This window comes from Psittacula echo (assembly GCF_963264785.1).
Source record: "Psittacula echo genome assembly, chromosome: Z".
Taxonomy (NCBI): Eukaryota; Metazoa; Chordata; class Aves; order Psittaciformes; family Psittacidae; genus Psittacula; species Psittacula echo.
The window spans coordinates 92,122,451-92,132,821 of NC_137742.1; the positions used below are offsets into that span (position 1 = coordinate 92,122,451).

At 38.7% G+C, this 10,371-nt stretch overlaps 1 protein-coding gene across 3 annotated transcripts in view; it reads left to right on the top strand.

The window, feature by feature from the left end:
- Positions 1 to 9,955, top strand: part of URI1 (URI1 prefoldin like chaperone) — a 43,153-nt gene extending 33,198 nt beyond the window's left edge. For 2 of the 3 annotated variants that reach the window (XM_080638152.1, XM_080638151.1), the window contains exons 7-11: positions 3,218 to 3,398; positions 3,990 to 4,257; positions 4,814 to 4,956; positions 6,623 to 6,875; positions 9,195 to 9,955. In XM_080638152.1, coding sequence (XP_080494278.1) covers positions 3,218 to 3,398; positions 3,990 to 4,257; positions 4,814 to 4,956; positions 6,623 to 6,875; positions 9,195 to 9,383 — 1,034 coding nt within the window. In that variant the 3' untranslated portion in view covers positions 9,384 to 9,955. The remainder of the gene's footprint in view (positions 1 to 3,217; positions 3,399 to 3,989; positions 4,258 to 4,813; positions 4,957 to 6,622; positions 6,876 to 9,194) is intronic. The other variant, XM_080638150.1, reaches the window with a different exon arrangement.
- Positions 9,956 to 10,371: the final 416 nt, after the last annotated feature.

The window sequence follows — 10,371 nt, forward strand, 5'->3', positions numbered from 1 at the left end:
AGGATGCAGGCAGTGTCAGCAGCGAGGGGAAGAGGCACCAACAGGGATGAGACATACATGGACGATGGAAATGTTGTCATCCACTGGGGTGTTCCCCTATGTCAGTGAAACAAACGTGAAAACAATCTCAGCCACTGTACTGAAGCAGATACTTCCTGATGTTTTCTGGAGAGGATGCTGGGAAAGAAAGATAGTTGTGCTGAGGGATTGGATAATTTCTGTGCCATCTGAAGTGGTGCTTGATAGATAAGACTCAGGCAAAGTTGGAGGAAGAAGTAATTTTGCAGTCTGAAAATAGCATCACTTGGACATTTTGAGAAGGAGTAGTACTTTGTGATTTGCAAAGGCCTAAGCCGGGCAGTTCAACATTCCATTTTTCTGGAATAAATCACAGTATTCTTTATTTGCCAAGGCTGACTAAGAGGTGTCGTGGTTTTGTCTGGGATAGAGTTAATTTGCTTCCTGGTAGCTGGTGCAGTGCTGTGTTTTGGCTTTAGTCGAGAACAAGTGCTGACAACACACCAATGTTTTAGTTGTTTTAAGTATTGCTTACCCTTATCAAGGACTTTTCAGTCTCATGCTATGCCAGTGAGAAGGAGCACAAGAAGCCGGGAGGGAGCAGAGACAGGACACCTGACCCAAACTGACCAAAAGGTCATTCCGTACCACAGAGCATTATGCTTAGTACAGAAACTTGGGGGGAATTGGAGATGGGCTGGGCATCAGTCAGCAAGCAATGAGCAATTATATTGTGTATCACTTGTCTTTTTTTGGCTTTTATTTTTATCTCTATGTATTTCCTTGTATTATTACTATTACTGTTACTCCTACTATATTTTACTTCAGTTATTAAACTGTTCTTATCTCAACCCATGGGTTTTACCTTCTGATTCTCTTTCTTATCCTACTGAAGGCAGGGGAGAGTGAGCAAGTGGCTGCATGGTACTTAATTGCTGGCTGGGGTTAAACCACAACAGGGGGTATCTCTGGTCTGGGTAGATGTCATTGCAAAATAGGAGGAGTAACATTCTGGGAAATGCATTCCATTGTAGCAGTGTTAATACAGCAGCATGCTGTGGATGCCAGGTAAACCTTTGTGCAGCTTCACTGTCTCCTGAACTTTCATCATCATCGTCTTCTGAAATCATCCTAACTTTTGCTGATAATCTGTAAGTGAGAATTAGTACGTTCTCTGTCAGCACCAATCTCTATCGAGACTGAGAGAGAAGTAACTAAAAGAACAACTTGGTGATTATTTTAAGGCAGCCTGAGCTGCAGCAGCCTAGGAATTGGTTTTGTTCATGTGGAAATGGGCTGTATCTCCAAGGAAGACAAGGACAAGCATCCTGAGCATCTCATTAGTGTACTCTCCATTTTGGATTTTAATATTTCACTTTTTTTGTTTGTTAGTGTATGAAGGTAATGGTGGTGCTTTGTAGTGGGGGTGAGTGAGCACAGTGGATATTGAAGCAGCAAGTGGTTATCCTCTGTTGTCTTTGAGATCTGACCTGATTTCCTAATGGACAAGTTTCTTAGAATGAGGAGGGAAAACCACTGGCACATTGAAGCACTTGCTGGTTTTCAGGAAGCCACATGCTTACCTTGGTAGTCAAGTCAGTGATTAACACTGAAGTGTAACAGAAAGAAATTGGGAGGGCATAATCTGAAAATCAAATTGAAATAGATTGTTAACTAATCCTCCCAAATTTTATTTATTAATTTTGTAATTATACCAGATGAAATTCTCCCAAGCTACTCTGATTGCTTGGCTTACCTCTATTTATATTCAAATCTCAATAAAGTACTTTTCAGTCTTTTCTTAATGAGATGATGAAAAATGCTATCCCGTGGAAGAGTAGGGGATGCACATTCCAACAGTACTTACAGTCACCTGTTTGCTTTTTAATGTTGCTATTGAATTTGTATTTAACTCAGGATTAAAGTATAAGCAGATGTATTTGAATAAGGATATCTTTAAGCCACGAGTCCTTAAAATTAAAAAAATGGCCACACAATTAGTTAAGAGAAAGAGATTCTAAAACTTGAAGGCTGCTGAATAACGACGACACTCTATGACTGTTGATTAGATGCACAAAGAATTTCATAAAGCCCCACAGAGATATTGGAGTCCTGCTGTACAGACAAAACATTGGGTGTATTTGTGGGAGGAATGGAAGGGGAAGGATCCTCCCTCCTGCAGAGAGGTGCGGATGCTGTGTGGGGGGAGCTGATGGGCAGAGAGTGGGAATTTCTCTTGTGAAGCTGCCTGGGACTGTGCAGATACAGGCGATGCCCAAGGAGCTTCTGGTCTCAGGGAGAAGAGGGATTGAAGGAGCAGTCTTGCCCTTCACACAGACAGGGCTAGAGCATTAGTACTGTTGGCAGGCCGTTTGTTCCCTATGTGCTAGACAGCATTATAAATGGTAAAAAGTATTCCCCATCCTCAGTAGATGCACCATTTTACTGGGTAGCAAAGCTTTTAAATGCCAGCAAAAACTTGTTGGCGACTACCGTTTACTCACAAGTGTGTATCTTGGGTCACCTCTGAATCTTTAAAGGGATTTATGTTTATAATTTCTGAAAGACAGGTTTTTCTATGCTTTTCAGAGTAGATATTTTTCACTAAAGTAAGTGATACATAATGACTGTATTTTGGGCAGATTTTCCAGATGACTCTGGGGATCATTTTTAATGATCTTCACTCTAAATTTAAAAAAACATAACCAAAACCAAAAAGGCTTTGCTCTTTAAATATAGGTAACTTTGCCCAAAATGAGCAAAAGTACGAGCTAGGTTTGTTTTCCTGGTAAATAAAATGTTGCTGTTAATGGTGAGCTGAGCAAATGTCACATTCACACGCTGGTGTCTATCAGAGCAAGTCAGAGTCTGCTGTTTCATACAAGAGGTAAAAAATGCCATGTTGTAATAAAAGTGTCATAGGATCAGTGTCTCCAGCTTTGTCAATAAACATCTCTGCTTTGCCTCGGTATGTCTGTAACATCCGGAGACTATCAGACTATTATCCTCTGCTGGTGCTCTGGTTCATTGACAGTTTTCACTTAAACAGTTAAACAATAATTTGAAATGGAAAATGTTCTGCTTGTATCCCTTGATTCCTTTGTGGGTTTTTCCCACCACCCAAGCTTTTTTTGGGTTGTGGGTTTCAGTTTTTTTTGTCAGTTGCTTTAGTAATTGCATCTTATTTTTCATTACACAGGAAGATACCGAACTGCTCACAAACCTCACTCAAAGCCAAAAGTATCAAATGTTTTTGAGGTGGATTTTCCAGTGAATGGAAATGATACAAAATCTGTGGGCCGTTTTCAGTCGGAAGAGGAACTGTGGGCTCGCTTAGAAGAGCTGGAGAGACAAGAAATTCTACTTGGTGAACTTGATAGGTACAGTGCTGCAGTAGCAGTGTCAGGTTTGGAACTCAGAAAGCTACAGGCGTGTGATTCTGTTTGTACACAAAAGATCTTGCCATGAGTGCAGATAGCTGGTAATCTATTGATTAAATGCAGTTAAAATTATAATAAGTGGAAGAAGGGTAGAACATGAACAAAGCATGTGCTGCAAGGCCAGAGGTTCTAAAACCTGCCTCTGATGTGCAACCACAGCAGTCCAGCAGTATAGTATATTTTCCTTAGGATGATAAAAGAGGGGGAAGTAAAACCCATTTCCCACAGGCTAGAAAAAAATCCTGCATTTACAATGTAGGAGTTGACACATTTAGTATTTAATGACATCCTAAGATCTGTTCTGATCCTACAGCAATACATATAGCCAGAATGTCATGGTTTTGGTATTTCCAGTCGACATAGGAAGGACATAATCATTCTTACAGGGTGTAAAAAAGGTTCCACAATCTGGCTAAAAATACATTACCTGGCTAAAGAAAATTACGTACAGGCTTGTTCATGATTTTGTACGTCTGTGTCTCTCGAGAGTATGAATTGCCTCAATTCACTTGGATATTTTTCATTCCATAGGATGCCTGATACAATTGAGACAAATGGAGAAGATGCAGGCTTCTCTGAAGAGGAGAAAGAAGATAAGAGGACAGATCTGAACGGGACATATAGAGCAGAAGACTCTGTTACTTGGGGCAACTTCCACAAAGAAGTAACAAATTCAGACTTGTTTGGTGGCCACCTTAATGGCTCTACTTATTATCATAGTGATGATGAAGATGATACAGATGTTGGAGATAACTCTGTTCCAACTATTTTTTTCTCTCACACTGTTGAACCTAAAAGGGTTTGTACTTTATGTATATTTTTTATCTTTCTTTCAAGAGATCATGTAAAACATACATACCATATCTAAGACAGAAAATTGCAGATAATGTGGAATGGTAACTGTAGGTGACATTTTTGAATTTTCTCAAATGCTTGAAACCCACTGTTAAGATCCTGCAGTATCAAATACGGTATTAAAAAAATGATCTTCAAAGGTATGCTTGCTGTCCTGGCTTTTGGAAAAGCAGTATCCTGTCTTGGAGTTTTTAAAATTACTTTTTAGTGAACTTTAAATTAATTGTTGAACAACTCGGCTGTTGAGCAGGGTTTGAACAAGCAGATTTTCATATATTATATGCAAAATATTGCATATTAGTGCAAAGAAATGCCCCAGCCTACTGCAAGTAGCAAAGAATAAACAGTTCGCACTATGAATGTTACCATTCATATGTTTAAGTTATGTACCCTTCATAGTTACCAGCTGCTTGGATAGGAGAATGTCAGAAGTCAGTTGATCTGCAGCCTAACGATTGTTGATTTTAGGGTCTAGACCATCCTTTGTGTTCAATTTTCAGGTAAGAATAAACACAGGAAAAAATACTACTTTGAAATTCAGTGAAAAAAAAGAAGAGGCCAGGCGTAAACGGAAGAACGGCAGTGGCAATGGCCATGCAACTCCAGAGCTGCCTAACATCAAAACCCCAGCAGACATTTACCGGTGTGTGATTCATAGCATTGGCATGTGAGCTTTCCCCTCTGCAGACCTCTTTTTGTTTCTGTTCACCTATAGTATAAAAAAGAGCCTACTATTTCCTGACAGAAACCGCTGAAACTGAGTTTACTTCTTAAAAGTGAAAGTTTGTGGCATCTGCATGGTTGCTGCACTTTCATATCCATAAAACATTTTTAAGCTTAAAGTTTTCTTTTCCAGTTAGCAATTCATCATTCACCTACTTCTTCAGACCTTCTGAAATGGAGGTAAATTTGTTAGTAGATTTGAGTAAAGAGGTACAGCAGTGATGTTGTATTTTCTGGTTAATTCCATGTCTGTTGCTTCTGTGTTTGTTTTCAAGCATAACTGACCAGACCTATCCCTTGTAATACACCTTCTTTTCCAGTTACTAGTTGCCAGTTTTTGTCTCTTCCTTCCAGTGTCATCAGAATATACTCAGGTCTCTGTTGGCATATTTTCTCTTGCATTTGTTCTCCCTGGCTTTAGTCCATCCCTGCCTCTATTCTTCATAAAAATAAGTGCTCACCTGTAGAACACCCACAGCCAAGAGAGCCTGAGAAATGCTATTGGGCTTAGAGGACTCTGTAACATACAAAACTAAAGTGACAGGAGAGTGAAACCACGTATTTAGGCTTGTGAAGATACACACAGACACCTATTAAATGGTTTGATTAAGTGCTTGTGAAAATCACACTGCATTTATATGTTGGTGTATTTAGGAACCTGAATATCTCAAAAAATGTGTCACAAAGTGGGAAACCTTAAATACTTTTCTGTAATTAGAGCTGCTGAGGCTGAAGATGAGGTAGAGGATTCTTCCATGGTGCTCTCCCAGAGCTCTGCAAAGGAACCTCAATTTCTGTAAAGAGGTGCAAGTGTTCCCAGGAGTGCCTGATGAATAAAGCTGTTAAAAAACACCCTTAAAACTCATCCAGTCATTGGGCTTCTCCTTCATGAGTTTGATAAAATTGACACTGTCTTATAATGCCACTCTTTTTCTTCCACCCACCCTTGACTTCTTTAAGGCATGGAGATGGAGTACAAAGTGTAGGAAGAGGCCTCTTTATCAGTTTACAGTTTGAGAATACTTAAAAAGTGTCTTTGTGTTGATCTGATCTTAAAAGCTTTTTTTTCTTTTTTTTTTTTTTTTTTTTTTGACTGAAAGCAGCAGATTATGGCACTTTTCAGGAACAAGCTTCATCATTCCCATGTGCAATGAATGTTTCAAGTATTTGTATTCTACAGCTGATGAGGACTTCGTTCTCGAAAATCTTCAGTCATTGTGATTTTCTGTTTTTCTTCACTGGAACAACCCTGACAATTGTCTAGTTTACTTTTTTTCCTAACTTGGATAATTCACACTGTTCTGTTTCCTAACACTTTTCAAAGAGCTATAAGTTTTCTGCTGGAAGAGTGTACCAACTTAATGCTTGAATAAAGGACATAACAGTGTTTGCTCTGCAGAATTGATTGTTGTACATTGGTAAATAAAATGCCTCAGAAGGTACAGCATTGTAATTCTGCAACAAAAAAGTTGGAAAAGCACATAATAATTAATTTGTACAAAAGACAAAGCAAGGTAACTGTAATTTTGTCATCTGACCCTGAAATGGTTTATTAAAGCTAGCATTTTCCTTTTTTTCCTTCATAGAGTCTTTGTTGATGTTGTGAATGGGGAATATGTCCCTCGTAAATCAATTTTGAAGTCTCGAAGCAGAGAGAACAGTGTTTGTAGTGATACCAGTGAGAAGAGTGCTGCTGAGTTTGATGAGAGACAAGGAGTTCAGAGGAGTATTAGCTATGATGAAGCCACTCAGAGTGACAACAGCGAAGGCATACTTGAGGAAGAGGAGGGGCAGCAGCAGCTACCGGAAAAGCTTACTCCCTCTTCAGGGACAACCAAGGTACAGTTTTTAATTAATTATTGATCGTTGGCAGGGATAAAACCAAGAAATTTAATGACTGTAGTTGTCTCTACCATCAGTTTGATTCCTGTAAAATAATTTTCTAACTCCTACCTAATTTGCTTCATAAGGACATTGTGGGATGACAAGCTCTGTCATAGGCATCCTGGGGGCAGAGGGGAGGAGACGAGTCAGTGGCTTCCCCAGGACCTGATACTGTTCCATGAGGATTTGACAAAATAGTCCATTGCTGAAGTGACTGAAAGCAGTGTCGTGTCTACTGGGTCATCCTGAAAATGCCCCTTAGAATATACACCAGGGTTAAAAAAAAAAAAGGAAAAACCAGAAATCTGTGCTTCATAGTTGATGGGAGGGGAGAGTTGATTCTCAGCAACCTACGTTGCACAGCTTCCTGGCATCTAGTTCCCAGGTGGTGTTTTTTAAGTATTAAGTTATTAAGTACGAGCTGAGTTACTTGGACTTGCTAAACACAGAGGAAATGCCCTGTGAAAGGCAGCACTACACCTCTGCTTACCCTGGGAATTGCCCTGTGGAAGGAAGCACTACACGTCTACTTACCCTGTTCCAGAGTAGGGCCATTAGTGATCCCAAACAAATCTATTTTCACATGTTTGGAAAGTTCAGGGCTTCATTGTAAATGAAAGAGACTGTACAACGTAAGGGAAAATGTACAGTTGCTTTAGTGACTGAGTGACTACAAGAATTAAATGTAGCGGCTACTCTGAAATTCAGGGGAGAATATTTTTTCATTTCTTTTGTGTAAGAACTTGCACTAATTCTTTCCAAACTAGATGAAATGGAGTTTTCAGTAGCTTCCAATGCAGTGAACAAGTTCAATGTAAACTCTGTTTAAAAAAAAAAACCACCACGTTTTCTCCAAGAAACGAATTCATCATAAAAGCTATTGTTTATCATCTCTTTTCATACAAACAGCTACAGACGAATCCAGGCAGTATGTGATTGATGGTGGAAGATCTGTCTGTAGAGTTAGCACTTCATGTTCTAGACTTTCTGGGGTATATTTGCTATATTACTATAAAACATCTAAGTACACTCCGTCCGTTTTTTGAATATGGCATGATTATTCTCTACAGTATAATGTGTTAAATAAGTTAAGGAGAGAGAGAACAAGCCACTCCAGTTAGACACACTTTCTTAAACGCTGTGGTTTTGATTGGTTTTGTGGGCATTTTAAATATGTTTGGTACACACTAACTTTCTTCCTTTTGCGTCTGATTTTACCACGATTCTGCTTACCTGTTTCTGAAAATGACCGTGTTGTTAGAACAAGGCAATTGTGTACAGGCTCAGCTTTAGGCAGGCTTTGGCTACTGAAGCAGAAAACAAAACCCTGCTGCTTTTTGCAGGTCCTGCAAGAAAAGAATGGCTGGTTTGTTTTGCTTTGTTTTTCTTGGTAACTGAGTTATGAAGAAGCAGAACTAAGCATAGTTAATGAATCTGGTGTGCATTCTTTGTGCCCAGTCTGAGCATCAAACCTTAAATGTAAACTGCTTCCCCTTGTCCTTAGGCATTCTGAATTTTCTGTTTTCAATACATAGCAGGTTGATTTTGTTCTTAAATATGTTTAGAAAAAGTAGTTCTGAGCTGCTGTTTTCCCAGCATTTTCCAAAAATCATTTCTTAGCTAAGTTGAAAAGGATTAAGTCATAATCGACTGCATATAAATTATAATTTTTAAACATTAAATGTTTTTATGAGACCTTTTATAGAGGCAAGTTGAAAGAAATAGTTGGAGGGAAGTTTGCCTTTCTCTTAAGTATAAATTGCTTTCACCATTTTTTAATCATATTTGGTAAGGAGGGAAGAACAAACAAAATGTGTGCTTGCCAATTTGTATGCAGTGTGTCAGCTTGATGCAATTAGAAGATACTAAGTCATAAAATATGACGTATGATGGAAATGCAGACATGCTCCAACTTTGCAAAGTCTCTACATTCCTTATCCAAAATGAAGCTATATATTACATCAGTGGTTTTATTTCTTGAGCATGTGTCAGTGAGGAAGCAAATTTTTAGATCACTTATATGGTAGGAATGAGATGAAGTAGTACTTTTAAGACACTGTCTTTCATTTGGTCATCTTTGAACAAGCTATATTTTGAGGTTAATTACAATTTGGTTACTTATGCAAGGAATGATCATTGATTTAAAGACATTTCTTTACTTTTGATTAAGAGAAATAACAATCTTAATCAGGCTAATACAGGGTAATGACCTTATGGGCATAGCTTCACATTTGCATTTTATTAGCTCATTTTGAGTATTCTCCTCTGTTGTAGGCATTTTCCGGAACTGTTGTAGAAAAGGAGCCTTTGTCTCCCTCCTTAATACCACACCCAGTCGTTACTCTGCGTGTCCTGCCTACCATTCTGGAGTGGAAATCAGAGGAAGTCTTGTCTGAAGCATCAGAAGAACCTCCAAAGAGGATTTCAAAGTTCAAAGCTGCCAGGATGCAGCAGCCCAGCTAGGTTCTGCCCAGCCAACCAGATATATCTGGGCATATTTGTTGAGACTATGTATAACTGTATGTGTGACACCTCGCTTGTTAAAAGGGTGTCCTCTTGTTAGTTTGGCGTTGGTTATCCTTGAAACGTTTATTGGCAAGTTTAAAGAAACAAAGGTTCAGTGTTTGAACACGAGTTTTCATCTCAATTGGTGGGTTTCCCTGTGTGCTGTCAGCACTTTTGTGTATGTTTGCCTTACAAGAGCAGCACTTGAGTTCTTTTTCAGAAAACTGTTCCTTACATACATTGTTTTTGTGTTTAAGCCTAAATACAGGCAGTTTAGTGCCAGCTGTGATGTTCTACATACCATATGGACCATTTTAAGGAAACTTTTCACATTTCAAATAGATTCACCAGTTATATTGCATTACTTTCTTTAGTGTTTTAAGACACACTTATATTCGCATTGTTATAGGTTTTGCAACTAGGTGTCTGCTGAAAGTTTTTTTCCTTCTTTTAAACCTCTCTGATATCTTACTGTAGAGATCTGTAAAACACTGGGTTCATGTACATTGCAGGGAAGTTTCTTTGATGGAAAAGGGTATTTTGTAAAATTAAATTTTCAGTAAAAAAAGCTGTGAAAGTTGTGTGGTTTTGTTGCTTTACTACCGATTTGGAAAGAACACAGGTTTTCATTTTGAACTTGCATTTCTAGCGTGAAGTGTGTACTACCACATGGACATAAAAGCAGTCCATTGTCTTCTGCCATTGTGTTTTAACCTCCTGCTAAAGAATGTGCATGGAAATTCAATGCTCTTAAGGAGAGAAGCATAAACTCAGACACTGATTACAAAATCTAGTTCTTTTGTGTACTCAGAAAACATTGTAATTGTCTTGAGAATGCCCAGGGGGAGTCAGCACTGAGGAAAAATGTCTTCATGCTTCAACTTTATTTCAAAAGGCAGCAATGCTGCAGCACTTGGGGTACAGTTTCATGTATCCCTGTGTATCC